Genomic DNA, 19,086 nt, shown 5'->3' on the forward strand with positions numbered 1-19,086 from the left:
AAAAATTGAATGCTCCCTTCCCCAATATAACAGCAAGAACATTATTAAATTCTCACACCTTAAAGTGAGCAGTGCAGAATTTGAGAATGGACAGGGCTTTTCACATTTTCATGGACACCATGTTCACTTTTGGTGGAGGGTAATGGGGGTGAGGGACAAGCCCCATCAGGAGAAACAAAAAAACAAAAACACTGCACACTGGCAACGTAGTGCCTAAAAGGCAAAGCACTCTTTTAAAAAAAGACTTTTGTACAAGGCAGGGATCTGCCTAAACCAAAGAGTGCTGCCAGCATCTCTTCAACTGCTGCCATGAAGAAAAAAAGAGAGCGAACAGTTGAAGAGCTGGAGGTGCAAGGAGTGCATGCGACAGACCTGAGCAGCAAAGGAATATGGCAGCAGGGAGGCTAGTGGTCACATATCTAGTTTTTCATTAAGAACATTTCCCTAGATCGAAAATATAAATGCCTCGCCCTAATCAAGCATACTTCCCCTCTTGTTCCACACAGCATTACTGGAATATAAAAGCAAGCACAATATTTGGAATAGCTGATCATAGCAGGCTAAGTGTCATCAAGAAATATGACATTGTTAAATTGTGTGTAATAGGAGCTTGTAGCCAGTTTTTGACGTTTTAGTGCTGTTCCAGGTGAAGCAGGAAATCGGAACATGTTTAAAGCACTAAAGACTTTGCATCATAGTTTTAAAAAGTTTTCATGTTGTGAAGTTTACCTGCAATGAGTGGTACAAGTAAGGAAAGTCCATCCTTAACTCTGCATTGTTGCCATTTGGTACATGATTGATGCACGCAATGGACAGCTCGGGCATGTGTCATTCAAACACTGACTCGCCAAGGCGGCCTTTGCGGACCGGTGTGCAATAATAGACATGAAAACCAGTAGAACAAACCTCTAGAGATACACATTTAATGTCTGCAAAATCATTTGACGGCAAAGAGGGCAGTTGCGCTGGTAGATTGGTTGCTGCAGAAGAATTTTGGTGCACTCACAGCATAGGCATAAGTGCCGGCATGGAAGGAGCAAAACAGTCTTAGTGTGGTCCTGGCATATGACGCACATCTTCCTTTCCTCTTGTTCTTTCAATAGTCTCCAGGGGTTGTGTGCGGAATCAGCATCTTCTTGGTCTTCTGAATCATTGGTCACAGGCTTTTCTTGGGATGTCCCAGGTCTCTCCTCAGATGTCTGGATATTATGCATTCCAGAATAAGAAGCATTTCGACTTGAAGATGGTTGCATATTTGTTCCCTGCTCAGTAGGATCACGTAGCGGGAAATCAATTACTCTTGTTCCAGCGTGTGGTTGACGATTAACTGCAGGTATGGGCAGACGTCCATGGTGGCCTGCAGAAGCCCCAGGATTAAAAGCAAGAATTCCCAGATTGACAGCAGGATCCCTTTGATTGGCTACAGGGACAATCTGCCGCCCAGGGTTAACTGCAGCTGGCTGGCCAGGATTCCCAGCAGGTACAACCAGTCGTGCATCTTGGTCCAGGTGCTGGGTTGGTGCTTGAGCGGTTTCATTCCAGTTGGCCATCCTGAGAGCTGTTGCTGCTATTCTGTGCCAAAGATCAGAACTGACAACCATGTGAAAACTTAAAAGAACTACTCGATGAAGGCGTTGAACATCCCTCCAAAACCTTTGCAAAGATGGCACAGTGGTGAAATACCCTGATATTAAGTCTACGATCCGCCAAGACAGTGCTGGATTCACTACAAGGATACTTACTGTTATGATCAAAAGCAGCAATATTAGCCCATAAAGATTCAGTAAAAAGAGGTTTACAAAGACATTGGTTACTGACACTAAGAATTCAAATGCCAGCTGGCATGGGCTCCAAAGAAGGATCGCCATAGCAATGGCGCTGCTGGATACGCGCGACAGAAACGCTGTAATGAGTTCTGTGAACCTCAGAAAAGGGCCCACAATGGTGTCCCACAAGGCCAGCGTGATAGAGAAAAGATTTTGTGTTCCAATTAGGCACATGTTAACGAGGCTATTTACAAAATATGCAACCAAGCTCATGATAATGGTGCACACATCACAAGTCTGTCTGAGGACTGACTGGCCAGAGACAATGAGGTTCATAAACCCCTTGTGCACAACTTCCTTGCTTCTGAGGACAAGATGTGAAGACAGGTGCCCAATCACTTTCAGACTCTCCAAGCTGGCAACAAAGCTCCGGACCATGTTTGCCAAAACATGCACAGAGCCCACAATTGTGCAGCAAAACATCTCTGCGAGATACAGGGCAGAGAAGAAGGCAGTGTTCCAGCAGTACATTAGGCCGGAGACCAGCGCATTAGGGAAATTCAATACAAAGGTTATTATCCAGATGATAACCCTGAGCAACGTGGACACTAACCAAAAGTTCAAGTCCAAGACAAAGGTCAGGAGGTTCAGAGCCAAACTGAAGCCATGTAGAACAAGAAACACCAACTCCATGATTGGGATTCACACAGGTGCACAAGTACTGGATGGGAGGATTCACTCGTTCAGGAACGGAGGATTATGTGGGAGTTGCTGATTCAGAAATTTCCAGAATGCTCCCATTCTCAGAATTATCATATCTTTAATTGTTAAGAAAGATAACTTCACCAATATGTCAGTTTGCAAGTAGAAGCACCTGCCTTTATAGAGGTGTGAATGGGCTTTTGGTCTTTGGGAGCCGTTGGTAGTTTTCGGGACCACTTTTAATCTCATTGACAGCCGTGCACAGTGCCAAGTTCAGGTTTTATCTTAAACACGGTTTGCTTTCCCAGTCTCGCTTCTGTAGGCAGTGCTTCCCTAGACTTCAGGCACAGATCCAAAAACTCAGGCACAACTTTGCTCTTCTAGGCCTAGATCTTCCTTACACTGAACCAATTATAATCACATCTCTTTATATTAAGACCCAGTTCAAACTAGTCTTCTTGATGTTATTCTCTAGCAGCTTAACCTTTGTCTCCTCGTCCCACTTTCAGTCTTACTTTTGATCGTCTGGGTCAAATCTTCCCGGTTATTCCACAATGGATGACAACCTAGGAGGGGGAAAAAAAGAAAACCTGTTTTTGGATTATATTTCAATTACATCTGTCTAATTTTTAGAACAGTTGATCTTTTCTTCTTTAGTGGGAGAATGTATACCTTCTTTATTTCTCATTACATAATCATGTTCTGATAATTGCTAGCCACATATTTTGATTAATTGATAGGGAAAAAGTCACTCTACTTGCCACATTTTTATAGGACTTATTTTGAATGTGTTGAGCCTTACTTAAGCAAACTAATTCAGGATGCCCATTTTCATTGGATTTATGTTAGATTTTAGTGTTGAAAAACATGTACAATTTGCTCTCCTCTTACGAGTAGCTTATTGGCCCATCCACAACATCATACATTTCATAACCACATCACAGCCACATGTACAACCACAATCCACAACAGTATCTGCATTACAACCACAATCATGTCTTCATCTTAACTACAGCCAGACCTAAATCACATCAAAACATCACCAACATCTTCAGCAGAATCAATTCATAACCACATCAAAACCTCTTCCCAAAATGCATTCCAATGGCAACGCAAACTCATCCACCACAAACATTGATGTCACAACTACTTAAATAACACAACCACATCTTCATCACAATCACATTGCAGCTTCATCACCATCCGCATCCATATCCATAGGCACACATCACAACCACATCAAAAGCTCATATAATAACATCCACGTCCCATTAAACCCACAATGTAACTAACCCCAGACATTGCCATATTCCATTCACATCGCAACTACAGAAATGGCAGAAGTGTGATATACAATACCTTTTACATCCAGACTCAAGTCACAGCCACATAAATCAAAAATCACAAACACATCAACATCACAGCCTTATCCCATAACTACCACATCTTCATCAGAACCATGTCATAACCACAAGCACATCATACATACCCAGATCCCATCTTCACTCAGAAATTCACAATTACACCTTAACACAGGCAACAAAAAAAAGGTCCAAGCTACCAGCCATCTATAATAAGTAAATCACTACCTCAACCCGACACATGCCTGCAGCTCACAATTTCGGAGTCAATTATCACTGGACAATGGCTAGAGGTGAGTGTACGTTTTGCACTGCACCCAAATCTATAATACAGTACAATACATAAATGTGTTAGCATGAGTAAATAAGAAACATTGAAGCTGGGGTTCGTAGGTTAGACAAGGGGCAGCACGTGTGTTTACTTAGAGCTTTTTTGAGCTTTATGTCTCTGCCAAACCTCTTGAAGATACATATTACAGGGGTCCTGATTGCAGTCAATGTATCTATGATGCAGAACAAGTGCCTCCTGTTGAATGTTCTCTTACAGCAGCAGCTATCGCGGAGGAGCCAGTAGAACTGTAAGTTGGGCGAGGGGATAGGGGCAGGCATTGCTGAATGTTGCTTATATAGTTTTGTTTCCATGCTGCTTGGTACATTGATGGATGTTCCAATTGTGTGCTACATTAAATTGTTTTTTCTTGACAAACACTGTTGCTAATAGTCATAGTAAGAATACTTCCACATTCTTTTTACTAGGTCTAATTAGCGGGTTTCTGTGCACTCAAAGATTAAATTGCATACTTCTTTAGACCTTTAGAAGTAATTGTTTATGAAGGGCCTATACATGTAAATATGGTGATATGATGGAGCTTTTTAAGATGGTGTTAGGATCTTAAAACACCCTTTTTTGTCACTATAATTACTTCCTTGTGCCCTACACACCACGTACCTCCTCCTAAAGTAGACAGTCTTGAGTACTGCAACAACATCTAAGCAACAACAATACTGGGCTAATCCCAATGGACGCACGGACCACAACTCTCAGTTTTATGCTGCTGTAAAAAGACGCTGGCTCAAAAGCTGGTTACCCACACCCTGCACATTGATGCGATGCTTTCGAGCTTGGTCTATGCTCTGAACAATAAAATAAGCATGTTTCTCTAACTAGACACCCAACATCGAGGTTTACATTTTATATTTTTTTCTCAAAAGCATTGGTATTCTGCTCTTTCATGTTCCACAAATGTCTGACGCAAGATGGGGGAGGAGTTTAGGAGTACTCACTGCCAGATTCAAAAGATTAATTAACACATCATTTTACCTACTCGGTTTGGGTCCAATAGAGAAGCACAATGAATTGGTTTTGTGAAAATCATCCAAAGTTTGGGGCCATTTTAGGGGTGCTGGTACCTTTCAAAAACCTGTTTTCCATTATACCCAATTTAATACCATTGAACAGACCCCATAATCTGACACATAAGAGAACACAAATGGCTTCTTTCTGCAAATTATGTTTTTTAACAGATGCATGTTCAAAGAAGTTAGAAAATCCTCGAGGGAAGAGCTGCTGCTACTCAGAAGCAGATTATTTTTTCCAACTGTGTCCCTCCAGCTGCCATCCCAACTAATCTGCAGGCCTAAACAATAATAAAAATAATTAAGAAAATAAAAAAAAGAAAATGTAGTTTTGCCATTGGTTTAGCCTCAATTTCCTGCGCTTGCTTATTCTTGAAACAGTCCATAGCTGTGGTCCTTCTGTCGTTAATTTCCAACAGGTCACAGAAAGTATATTGTTTCCTTAGGCTTATGAAGTAGTTCAGATGAGCACAGCATCCTCTACATAAAAGCAATATGCCTGCCCTATGTACTGGTGCTTCTAATGATAGAGCTGTAATTTTCTCTGGCAAATCACTGGTAAACAGAACAAAGATGCAAGGACGCAGTCCTACCCGACACTTTTTTCCACCAGGCCCCAGAGGCTGCATACCCTACATACATAACTCTACAAGTAATGGCTTTGGAATATTTTAAGTAAGTAGAGATATCTAGGTTCACCCATGTAAATGTGTTCTTCAAATCTATTAAACGTACATAGAGCTGGCACCATAATTTACACTCACCACTAGTCATTGCCGAGTAATAATAAGACTAAGAAATTGGTGTGCTGTGTGCATGTGTAGAACTGAGAGAGGAGAGTGACGTTTTATGGCTGGCAAGTAGCTTGCAACAAAAACATTTAGCGCTTTTTCAGAAGGGCATATTTCAGAAAAAGAAGAGCCTGTACCTCTGATACATTGTCAACTGCTAAACACTTGGGGGAGGGGGATAATATTTGTCACGAACTACACCTAATCTGGGGATATTTGGACCTTTCTGTCACAAAGGCTAATATAATATCACACAAAACAGGACTAGGCAGAGGGTCATGATTAAGACTGTTATTTAGATAAAAAAAAGAAATTATGACTGTGTTCCCCATCTGTCCCTGGCCGGAATAACACCCTGACCCTGCAGGGTGGTCTCACCCTTGGTGGCGGTGGTACAACGCCTATCTAAGAGAGATAGAGGAGAAACAGCTGTCCCTGGTTACACAATGTATAGTTATTAATCAACAGCTACTCTACCCAGGAGCCAGTGTGCATTTTACACATTTGGTATAATATTTTTGTGATAGGTAAACTGGTGCAGAGAGGTAGATGCATTTATGGGTTGACAGTTAGGGCTTTGAAGATAACCCTCTCCTTTATAGGGAGCCACGGGGCTGATTTTCTGGCGGCCGAGATGTGTTCTCTTTTAGAGATACCTTGGGCTGCACAAAGACAGCTACTCTACCCAGGAGCCAGTCCCGGAGATATTTTTCTAAAAAAGAACAGGTGTAACGAGATGGAACAGTTCACAGGGGAGTATTTCCAATAGTTTATTTACCCTACACAGAGTGTGTTCCACTCAGCCATAAAAGACAGAGAGAGATCTCTATATTATACCAACTTTCTTTGCCTTCCTTAATTATTAGGAAAGTTCCTTTTCTTCCTCCTTAGTTTCCTTCGGCACAAAGCGTCATAAGAAGGGCGCTCCAGTGTAGAGAGGCAAGGTAGGGGAAGCTAGTGCCTCCTGATCTGGCTCTTTTTACCCTAGTCATAGTGAGCATGGTTGCGTAGGGTGTTCTGGTCTGCCTTACAGCTGTGGCGGCGTGGATTGTTTGTGATACGTAAACTGGTGCAGAGAGGTAGATGCATTTATGGGTTGACAGTCAGGGCTTTGAAGATAACCCTCTCCTTTATAGGGAGCCACTGGCATCTGGCGGCCGAGATGTGTTCTCTTTTAGAGACACCTTGGGCTGCACAAAGAGCATTGTTCTGGATTACTTGCAGTTTTTCTAGATTTTTTTGTGGCGGTCGCTAGGAAGAGTATGTTACAGTAATCCAACCTAGAACCGGTGATCACTCTGGCTATGTTGGTGGAGTTCTCTTTAGAGAGAAAGGGCCTGGCAGCGTTAATGAGTTTTGCATGGTAGGCTGCAGAGGCAATTGCATTGACTTGTCTCGTCATGGATAGATTGGAATCCAGATAAGACTCCAGGGGTTTTCACTGCGTCAGATACTGGGATTTTGATGAAGTCAATGGGGAAGTGGCTGAACTGGGTGTCAAGATTTTTTAGCGTGTCAGTGGATCCTACCAGCAGGAGTTCTGTCTTGTCAGAGTTGAGGCAGAGTCCGTTGACAGCCATCCACGTTTGGATGGTGTTGTAGATGTTGTTAAGAGTCGTGGAGTGTGTGTCGTAGTTGCCTGTGAGGGTGAGGAGGATGTGAGTATTGCCAGCGTAGGAGATACCCATGGCATCAAGGAGGACAAAGAGGGGGCGTGTAAAAATGTTGTAGAGAGTAGGGTAGAGGCAGGAGCCTTGGGCACTCCACAGAGCATGATGGTGGGTGAGGCCGAGGCTAGATCAGAGAAAACTTGCATGGTCCTACCTTGTAAGAAGGAGGTAATCCATGCAGTGGCGTCAGGGGAGAAGTTGGCTGTGGAGGTGAGGTGGTGGCATATGACATTATGATCTACGAGGTCAAATGCCGCCGAGAGGTCCAGAAGTAGGAGTAAGACCGGTTTACCTTGGTCTCTAGCATCGTCCATCTGGTTTATTAGGTCAAGTAATGCAGTCTCTGTCCCGTGCCTCGGGCGAAAGCCAGATTGTCATAGCCCTAGGAATTTGTTCTCTTCTATGAAATGTTGCACTTGCAAGTACGCTGCTTTGTCCAGCATCTTCAATAAGAAGGGGACGGTGGTGATGGGCCTGTAGTCATTGGGTGAGGTGGGGTTCTATCTCTCTTAGATAGGCGTTGCACCTGCACCATCTAGGGCGAGACCACCCTGCAGGGTCAGGGTGTTCATCCGACCAGGGACAGATAGGGAACACAATGATGTTTCTTTTTTATCTAAAATCACAGTCTTAAATCATGACCCTCTGCCTTTTCCTGTTTTGTGTGATACTATAGATTCTACTTCCAGTTAATTTAAACAGACTTGTCCATCATCCTTATTTGTACAGCAGAATTACTTCAGCAGGAAGCGGAGATATGTCATCTTCTGTAACCCACACATTTTATTAAATGAGAGAGAAAAATAAGCCACCCAAACAGACAGATCTGTAAGTAAATATAGGGGCAACTATCAAGGACAAGGGGCTTTATCGCGTTTCTGGCTGTCAATTTGAATTTTTAACAACCTCTGCAAAAGAGGTTTTCACAATCTCTTGAGTGGACTGTAGTTACTCTATACAACTCCCGAAGTCACTGAAGTGTACAATAAACTAACAGCCTGTCCAAAAAAAAGATGCTAGACAACCAAATCCATGCATGCTTTTATTTGCTATGGCCGCTTCCAGGAATTCACATTTCCCTTCTACATAAGGTAGATTGTTTTTGCATTCCTTCTTATGCAGGACGAGCAAATACAATTTCTTATTAAGACATTCTGTGCTCTTTGAACAAGGAGAATATCTTACTTTTGGTGTTCTACACTTTACATCTTACATTTTTAGGGTCTCCGTTCCTAAAGTATTAGTAATCATAGGTTTAACCCCATTTAATACTCTTTTTTGTATAGGTTTTTCTGACAAAAGCAGGTTCAGGGTTTGGATTCTCAAATGTTATAGTGTACATTTCCAGGAAAATAATCAAGGTCCAAACAGAACCACCTAATGTGCGTCTCATTACTGGTTCTATACGATAATATTGGCTTCTGTATCACAACTATTAAAGTGTTATTAAAATGAAAATCCAACCTTAATAACAAAGGGTTGTGATAACGTAGGAGCTTCAAAGTTTTACCAAGATTAACACTAAAAGATTTTCTCATATTAATTAAAATGTAATCTACATGGCTGCATTTGTCCCCACTTTTACAGGTCACAGCTGAAAGACCATCACCAGAAGAGCTCCTGTTGCAGGCACTTTTACAAGCATATTGATGCTGCCTTTTGGGCTTCCTCGTGTCAATATTCAGAATCCAACAGCTTTCCGTTTGGTTATACCTTTAGGGGTTCGAACTCAACCTTCAGAACCTCTAGCTGTGAAAATGTAGACATGCAATTACCCTGGTTACCAGCTGTCCCACTTGGGCACCCTCTTTTGCTCTTTATAGCGAGTCCAAAATATTTGGTTCATCCCTCATCACAGATCTCATTTATTGGCCAAGTTTCACGGAAGTAGATATCATTAGCTAGTATCAAGCTCCTCCAGTCTGCATCCGTTGCATTTTTCAAATGGCCTGTTAGGCTTCAAATAAGAACATTTAATTAATCAGGCTCTGGGACTGCAGTTCATCTAGCCTTATAGGAGAGGTGGGACAGAACGGAGTGGGAGCTGGGGGTAGTTAATCAACAGTCGACATGTAGATGCACATTTTTCCTTTTGCTCCAGCGGCCATTGGTTTAAGACTCGTTTCTTGCACTGTGCAAACCACTTTGTGTGAAGTTTTGCAGGCGGCCTGCTGTTGAAAAACTTGACACTTTCTAATGTCACTTGAATTGGAATGATCCAACAATGGGGAAGGAGCAGGGAGTTTTTACTTCAATAGACAGAAGTCTGTCAACTAAATATTTAGCCACTGATGCGATACGAATATAGAAACAAAGCAGGTCTCCAGGGAAGCAGAAGCATGCAGTTTCTAGCATATCCCCTTGTACAACATGTCACAAACAAGGTATACCATTTTCTCTACTTCCCTTTTGTAGTTTGGGTACATTTGTCATGTCGTAATTTAGATTAACCCACTTTTACATAAGTATCCATGAATTGGTTCCCGCGCACCTCAGATATTCTTCTTCCCGCAGACCCTGGATTTGATACTCGTGAACATATTGATGGCCTGCCATTGCATACGGTGTCCTTTAGAACTGGTGGAGGGCAGGGTGGAGGAGAGAACGGAGGAAGTCCATCTATAGGTTTGCTAAATTTAACCGCTTTACTATACCACACATGTCTACTTTTAACCCTGGCGCTGACACCTTATCCAGAGTTGCACAGAAGTGTTCTTTGATCGCTTTTCCATTGCTCACCTGTCATGAGGTTATCAACACTAGTAGGTTTAAAATACAGCCCACCCCTTAACTCGAAGCGTTTTACTTGTCCCGTTACATCTTTTACACCACTGGAGCTCCATTCCAACTTCAAAAATAGTTCCCTTGTGAACACTTTAGTCATCTTCTGGAGTAGCTCAATTTCTCGTTGTAGAGAAATGCGTGCTGCAGAGATCATGATATGAATTATGCTGCATACCTTCATGAGACGACATGGAAGTGGATATCATTACCCTATCCATTTGATGGTACTTCTATTCCTTTTGTAGTTGAAAACACATTTCCAGTTCACTCAAATCTTGCTCCAATGAGCCCGACCCTAGGATACAACTCAGTGGGGGTAACGTATGAAACAATGCATTATCTTCAACTGCAAGACATTGGGGGGGTCCTCGTTTCCCAATGTAACCCTGGGTTTCTCATGAGGTTCTGGTTGTCCCAAATCTATTTTTTAGAGAATGACTTCAAATGGAATTAACAAGGCTGCCTTCTTAGTGCAGCACCCTAGAAACTTCATGGCATTACCACAGTTTAACATATATCCATTTGTGGTGCCTGTTTTGCTTAACCCCTTTCACACAAAATCAAGTTTTAAACTGCCACATTTTGTGGCTTATGAATTAACACAGCCACCCTAGTTTTCTCACAAATCATACAATGATCTCACTAATCAAACAATGTCTTACTGTATGGGAGCCATAGCAATACTAGAGTGCAGGGAGAAACATTCCAAGTTACTAGCCAGGAATAAAAAGTCAATCGCCCCCATCCACAGCCCCCCTCAAATTGTCCACGTGGAGACAAACCATTTCTTAAGCTCCATGGACTAATTATCACTAAGCAATGGCTAGCAATGAACGCAAAGTTTGAGGCCTGGACTAGAGCCCCTTTGTAGCTTACGCCGGGGAGAGTTTCGCATTTGCCTTACATGCGGTTAGGAAAAGAAAGCACAATTTTAAAAAAATGAAATCTCTGCAAAAAGCTAATAAAAACAGGCTGATAAATACAATATTATTATTAAACCAAAAAATGTGAACTTTCCTCTAGCCATTGACCAGTAATAATCCACTCGTGGCAATTGAGAAATGGATTGTTGTGTGAATGTGCATCATTGGGGGGCTTGTTGTGTGAATGTGCATCATTGGGGGGCTGAGTGCAGCCCTACAGATAAGCCACGTTTACTGCCTACAAATTGTCAGATACTCCATAAAAATAGGGAGTAAAAATACTCCCAAAAAAAAAAAAAAAGACTACGAAGAATCTTGCGCCCCTGCTTTTATCCTCACAGCTCTATGGATATATTTGGACCAGTAGTACACGTAGTTTCACAGGAACAATCTGCTATTTTAACTGCCTGATTGAATGTGCACGAATAACTAGGTGCAAAGAAATAAATATTACAACGTTTTTCAGTTATAACATATGTTTTCGCTTATAAAATACTCTCATTGGGAATTGGACTTCCGTTTTTACTCCCTAAAAAATATTTTACTACCAACTTTAAAAAATAGGGAGTAAAATACTTGCACTTATCTGGAGCACTGAGTGACTATGCATAGGTTTACCTAGCAACCTAAAACGTTTGCCACGTTATTAGAATTAAACCATAATTAATCAAAATATTCTAACAAAAATATTACAGAATAAAATATACGTTAACAGAGACAGGAGTATAAACAAGGTGGTGTCGTAACAATCTTTCGGTTCCACATGGATGCAATAGGTCCATGATCAGCTTCCCTGTCAGTAGTTCAAGACATTGTAAAGCTATTTAGATCTCCGCAAATCCCATTTATACCCACTACTACAGTAGATTTGGTCGAGTTCACAGCCTGCCCAACCTGGTTAAGGCTGCTACTCTATGAAATAAATTCCCAGTCAACTACTCCTTCAATGGCTTAGGTTTGCGTATAGCCCATATACAAGAATATCAGGAGGGAACTGCAAGCCAAATCCCTTCAGAAGTGACAAAGGCATGGGTTTAGAGCACAAATAGGGCTCCAGTCTCCAGCGCCTTCATTAATTCAAGCCCCAATGGGTCTCACTTGAGCAAAAGTCCAAAAGCTTCTATGCAGAATGGGCTTCTGAGCAATTGCCCTTCAATGAGAATTCAACATCAGCATTCCAGTACAATGCTACACTCCTAAGCGGTTCAGTTTGCCTTGAGACCTTACTTAGGCAAAAACCAAAATCCAAACACAGAATAGACGGTGGAGTGTATTCCATGGCAAAATTAAGTGAGCATTAGGCTTACCTTTCTTTAATCAACTACTCAGATGCCAAGAAAAAAACAACAAAATATTTTTTAAAAAATACTGCACTCAAAATGCTACAAATCCTGTGAACACTACTAGGGTTCGAGTAGTACAGTGAAAACTTTCAACTAGTCAATCCAAGATTCATCCCCTAAGGCGAGAGGTTCCAACCCCTGTGCTGACCCTAGGGCTTAACATTCTTTGGCGATTGTGTCGGTTATACCCGAATATTTTGAGTGTGAGCAGTTACAAAACAGGTTGTGTGGCTCGGGAGTCGCTGACATAGTGGTTGAATCATTAACAGTGCTTGCAAGAGTTTTTTTTAAAAAAATACATCTGATGGTGTGAGCCCCCCGGTCGGGCGTCTACTCCAAAGACTCCAATAGCCAAAAAAGAGCAGACCCTAAATGAAGTGGGCCAGGCCCTTAACGAGGCTACAGTGAAAGAGCCCCACGATTCATGCTCTGCACATGGACTAGGTACCAGCATTCAGCATTCCAGTTTGGCACCAGACCCATTGCTCCAGGACCCAGCAGGTGCCAACTGGGTCCATAGCGGTGTAGGCATAATGAACATCACCCAGTGACATGGAAACTGCAGAAGACTTCAATTTAAGCTAGGAAGTCGGCGTGGAACCAATGACATTTTGTGGCAATGGGTAAGACAAAGTGGACGTCGGTCTCCGCAGCGCATAGTGGCCATCATATTCAATGTCGTATGTGAATTGGTAAAAGCATAACAAAGTGCATCCAATAGTCCCTAGGACTACCACTGTATATACAGCTGTTGGGGAGAATTCTCAAAAATGTGCCAATTCCCTTCACCTTAGAGACCCCCAGCAACTTTGAGGACTTGATTTTTTTACCTGGAGAGAGTGTGACCCATTTTCTCCCACTCTCTCATGTGTTTTGAAATGTGTTTTACTCTTGTGTTTTCTTTGGTTATGGAGTCTAACCAACTCCATAGGCATCATCTTTTCATTTGTGTCACACAGAACTCTCAGTGCAGTGGCACAGGGAAACCTTTTCAGGCTTTCCCAAGGTTTAAATACCTTCCCTGGGATACACTACTGTTTCCCAGAATAAGTAAAGTGAAATCTACTTTAGTAGTCTTTTTAAATTCCTAGACCCAGCACAGCCTATCTTACAATAGAGTGCTGGAGGGGTTACTTAGTATCCCATGTGTCTAGATACTCATGTAGTAGCCAAATGCTACCCTTTCCTCTCGAAATGGCTGGTGGCAGTGGTTTTACAATGAATTACCATAATTTTTGCCGACCGCGAACACTGGTAGCGTTAAATCGCGGGAGCCATGTTTTTCAAGATGGCGTCTGAGCCTGCTCTATAAAAACAGGTCCTGGTCGTCTTTTTTTACCATTTCTTTGTGGAAAGGTCCTTCTAGAGTTTTGTTCTGGGCGCCAAACCAGATTTGGTTCCTTTTTTCATTTGCCTTTGGCAGGCTTCAGGAGTGAAGACTGCCTCAGACGCCCGAGTGTCTGGGGTGGGCAGGAAGTGAGGGAGGTGCCCGAAACTCCCTGTGCTTAGTCTCCTAGGAGACCCAAATGCACTCTGTGGTGATTGGCTGGTTGACTATCCGGCAAGGACAGCCACCCTGCTGGGTGAGTGACAGCTAGGATGGAATTAATGGGAGAGAACTGAATAAAAGGCAAGTCTCTTGGCTTGGAAGGAAGAGTCGACCACTCTAACGAAAGAACCGAAGACAAGCTTGAAGAGGACGGCTGCTGCAACTCCTAGACCGTTGGTTTGCCAGGTGAAGCCCTGTTGCAGGTCCGAATCGCCAAGTTCACCTCGACAGAGAAGCCCTACAAGGACGACTTCTTCCTTTTGAGTTGGTGGGACTAATCAACTCGCCACTAAGCCACCCAGATACCAATCTCAGAGCTGGTTGTATTGTGCTGCAGAAAACCGAACAACCAGGGAGAGGGACACCAGCTTGTGTGCTTCACTACAGCTACCGGAATTGAAGATTTGCCAGTTGCCAGCTTTTTGACCAGTGCAGTGCAGGAGTCCCCCGACGTCCTCCCTCTTGTCCCCACGACTGAGGCCCAGGACAGCAAGATCTGCAGGAACTGCCAGAAACAGAAGTCTTCAGTTGCATCTTTTACTTCATTTGTAAGGTACTGTGAAATGAGAGAGTACTTACCTCTCGCGGTGAAAGTGCTTGAAACTTTTGCAAATCGCAAGCCTAATCAGCTTGTGACCCAACATATGACGATTCTTTTTACAAACCACTTCTGAGAACTTTGGCAGAGACTTTTCCGTTAACCATATCCAAGACTTTAGCCCATTGACTTTGGCCTAGCCTATTGAATTGAAGTGACTCTTCTGGTGAACTCAAAATATCTGCACCGTCTAAGAAATAATTGTATTCTTTCTATGTCATAATTGTATTCTATGTTCTGATAACCTATGCCTTTTTGCTTCAAAGTATTCTGAATGTCTCAGAAACAGAGTGTACAGAACTGAAGTATATTTGTGTGTGATTATATTGCCTCCTTATGAATGTTTTATAACTGACAAACACATTAATAAGTATTTAAGAAAGAAACCTTGAGTGTAAAAGTTTGTATGAACACATGGGATTGTAGACCTCTGTGTAACATCATTACAGCTCACATTCCCTCTTGAGATAAGCCTGGCTGCTCATCTCATGCTACCAAAAACGGTGTAGTACAGACTTATACCAAAGGTTGGTTTTGCTTACACCTGTAGTCCTAGTTGTGTGTAGTGGTCCCAAAGGGTACTGCATACAAAGCTTGCCTAACAACAGTCTGAAGCAACTTAGATACTTCCAAATGGAGTGGTGCTGGATCCCCTTACTGCATTTGCCCTAGCTACACTGCACAGGGCCTAGATGTTTGATCTGGTAAGGTACGGACTAAGATAAATACACACACTTTTTTAAACATCAAGAATCACAGCCTATGCCCATAAGCAGTAGACCTGGACTGTGAGGATGAACGGGGGAAATACTAGGAAATTAACCTGGGTAAAGATCTCACCCAGAGTTTCAAAAGGGTGCTTGGGGATTCTCTAAAGGACTGCAGAAAGGGTGAAACCATTTTTGTAACAGGCTGAAAGCACTATCGTCTCTGCTGGGAAGCAAACATGAGAGGGATGGGTATTTCTGTGGCAAGACAAACCTTTGCTCTCTTTAAAAAAAAAAAAAAAAAAAAAAAAAAAAAAAAAACTCTTGTGCAAGAGGGATTTCTCTGGTCCAGGAGGGAATGCCTCTCCTTCCTCTTGTGGTGGAATGTCCTTTTAATAAGCCCAAGGCTGGATTCTTAGCGCTATAAGTCTTTTAAAAGGCTTTCATTCAAAAGTCTGTATTTACTTGCACATTTGGTCGAAATCATCCAAATACATATACACACAGCCTTGTTTTCCAAGAATGTTAATGTTTTAAACTTGTATTTGTTGTTCATGCAGTGCTTTTATGTAGAATAAAGCTTTTGTACACCTATATATATGTATGAATGTGTAGGTAGGGTAGTCAGGGTTTGGTGGAGGAAGGGGTGGTTCCCCCTCAATAAGAAAAACTGGTTGATCAAAACTGCACTAACAAAACGCAGACTTTTCAAATGACAGTCATTCAAAATACACAGCAGTTTCTTAGGACAAAGTGCTCAGCCTCAAGAACCCACGCCTGCATGGGGAAGGTCTATAAATGGGGGAAATAGGGAATATAGATTTAGATTCACCAACACCTTGTTAGCCTACCAAGGGAAGATAACATGGGACAAGGAGATCTCTTCTTAAAATTAAGACTAAGATACCATAAAGCGGGAATAGACAGCCAGGACAAAGCATGTAAATAGCCACTGACCCTATTACGAAGGAAGGAAATGTGATAGTCAACCCGTTTAGCACCAGACATCCGAGGTTCACACAGTCTATTCAGTTTCTCAGAGTAATAGTATATAAAGCAGAAGTTATACAAACCCATGGAGAAAGAAGTGCATCAGTGACGTGAGTGCAGCCCCCTTGAACAGATATTAAGGGTAATATGGTGGAAAACACAGATATTAAGGGTAATATGGCGGAAACACACGGCCTTAATAAACACATGCTCACATTTGTGGCCAAGTCGCATAAAGAGCAGGTTTTGAGTAGCTGGCTGTTCAAATGACCAGGCCCTGCCACCTAGTTGCTCCGTCCACCAAAGGTTTCTGCCCCTTCCAAGCCTCTAATTAAGAACTCTTATGCAGCTCCAGGCAGACAGCAGCAAGTAGGCTGCTGGCTACTTGACCAGGCTCTGCCACTCAGTTTCCACGCCCACCACCAGTTTAATCAGTCCTCCTAGGCATCCTCATCAACAGCGTCCTCAGCAAACGACGGGCAAAGATAAGGACCTGACCAGTTTGGGCCTCACCCGCTATGCTGCATTTCATCAACAAACTAATTGCTACTACTGCTACTCACCAGAAGACATCACCATGTGTCTTCTTCCTCCAGAGCCCACCTCCACTCTCACTAGAGTCCAAATGGCCAGGTGCCCTGGGCAGCCCCGGCAAGCTACAATAGAGTAACTTATCAATAACGTCCTTGACCCCATTCAAAAACCATGCCCTCTCATGTTGTACAATGCTCACTCAGCAGTCGCTCATGCTGCAGAGATCGCTGACCACATTTTGTAAAACCTTGATGCCTTGTTCATCACTGAAACATGGTTTTACCCCATCCGCCCCACATGTTTGACGTCCTCCTACCCAAATGCTACAGCATCCAACATGTCAGCCGGCAGGAGGCAGAGAGGGAATCATCCACAGGAGCGATTAGCCATGTTCCATCCCCTCTGCCAGAACAAGCTTGTTTGAATTTGTCACGTGCCAGTTCACTCTATATCCCACAAGGAATCCATCACCTTTCACCTCACAAGAGTTACTCCATTGTAGACATCTTCAACTTACTCTCCTCTGCAAAATTAGCACATTCTAATAATGTCTTTCACTGCAATTTTAACGTCCCAAAGTCAGTCTGACAACCACACTCGAAAATTAATTTTCACACCGACTGCTTTCATGGCCCTTAAGCAAACTGTGCTCTCCCACACGCACAACAAAGGCAACACCCATGACTTCATCTTCCCATCATCCCCTGCCTCAACTGTGCAGACCCTATCCCACTTGACAGGTCGGACCACGCCGCCATCCTATTATCAGTCACATACTCGACTACGGTCCACAAAGGTCAGGCTCAAGGTCCCTCACTCAACGCTGCTCACTCAAAGTCTTGCAGACTTCCCCACCGCAGGGAATGCCTTAGGCCTCCTGGAATTAGACAGCAACTCAGTTATGAAATTGTGGACACTCATGCCCCTCGAAAATCCAGTCATGCTAAGACCAAACCATCCACCCCATGGTACACCCATAGGTAGCCGCCAACAAACGGTCAATCACAGTCCTAGAGAAACAGCAGCACAAAAACCATAACCTGGGAGACCACACTCAAATGACTCAGTGCAAACTGTAGCATTCTGATTCCCGAGGTCAAAGTTGCTTACTACTCCGCCACCATTTTGGCAGTCTAACAGGAGAAAAGCCCTCTTTGAAGTAGTAAAGCATTGTACCAAATCCTCACCCAACCCAGAGGTACAAGCAACTCAAGACAAATGCGACAGAATCAACACATTTGTTTTAACTGAAAAAAATAAAAAAAATACTAAATTCGAGAGACCATCGAATCAACCTCTCACAGCATTAGCATCTTATGCACCACAGCATGCAAACTGCCCATCTGGGCCAAGTTCTCTTCCCTTTCTCTCTATGCCCCGGATGGATTGCCTTCCTCAAACCTACTTCTTACTCTAATGATACAATCCTAGCCTCCATCATTAAACAATTGACGGTGCTGGCAGTCAATGCCTACCTCACAGAATGGCAATTCCCGGACACCCTCAAGACTGGTCTCATACAACTGCTTTTTAAAATAAAATGGCTAACTACCAGCCCATTACGAACCTCCAGTTCAGTAGCAAAAATCTTGGAAAAAGTAGTTGCTACACAACTACTCACCAGAATTGAACAACTCCACCTCCTAAATGGCTCAGGGTTCCGCCCCAAGAGAAGCATCAAGAGCCAGGTGGTGGATGATGCCCTCCAAATCATGGATAAGAAAGACGCAGGTCTCCTCCTTGATCTCTCTGCTGCATTCGCCTCAGTCGCCCACTGCATCCTACTATCCTTCTTTATTGACTGGGATTCTCTAGCACGGTCCTGAATTGGTTTTTCTCCTACCCATCAGGCAGATGCTGTCCAGATGAACTCACTGCATTCTGACTCCAGGTCTCTTGCGGAGTCCCCCAAGGCTCCATCCTCTCACAAAACCGTTATATGGGAGCCTGTGGGCACTCTACTCAAATATCCCAATATATCCATCCACCAATACACAGACAATACTCGGTTG

The 19,086-nt window shown here is 43.0% G+C and overlaps 1 protein-coding gene across 1 annotated transcript in view; it reads right to left on the reverse strand.

Annotated features, from left to right (window-relative positions):
- Nucleotides 1-757: 757 nt before the first annotated feature.
- The window catches only part of RNF26 (ring finger protein 26), a 32,618-nt gene continuing 14,289 nt past the window's right edge, over nucleotides 758-19,086 (reverse strand). The window contains exon 2 of the mRNA XM_069614366.1: nucleotides 758-3,034. Coding sequence (XP_069470467.1) covers nucleotides 909-2,459 — 1,551 coding nt within the window. The 5' untranslated portion in view covers nucleotides 2,460-3,034 and the 3' untranslated portion in view covers nucleotides 758-908. The remainder of the gene's footprint in view (nucleotides 3,035-19,086) is intronic.

The sequence above is a fragment of the Ambystoma mexicanum genome, chromosome 9 (assembly GCF_040938575.1).
Source record: "Ambystoma mexicanum isolate Mex_15411 chromosome 9, UKY_AmexF1_1, whole genome shotgun sequence".
Taxonomy (NCBI): domain Eukaryota; kingdom Metazoa; phylum Chordata; class Amphibia; order Caudata; family Ambystomatidae; genus Ambystoma; species Ambystoma mexicanum.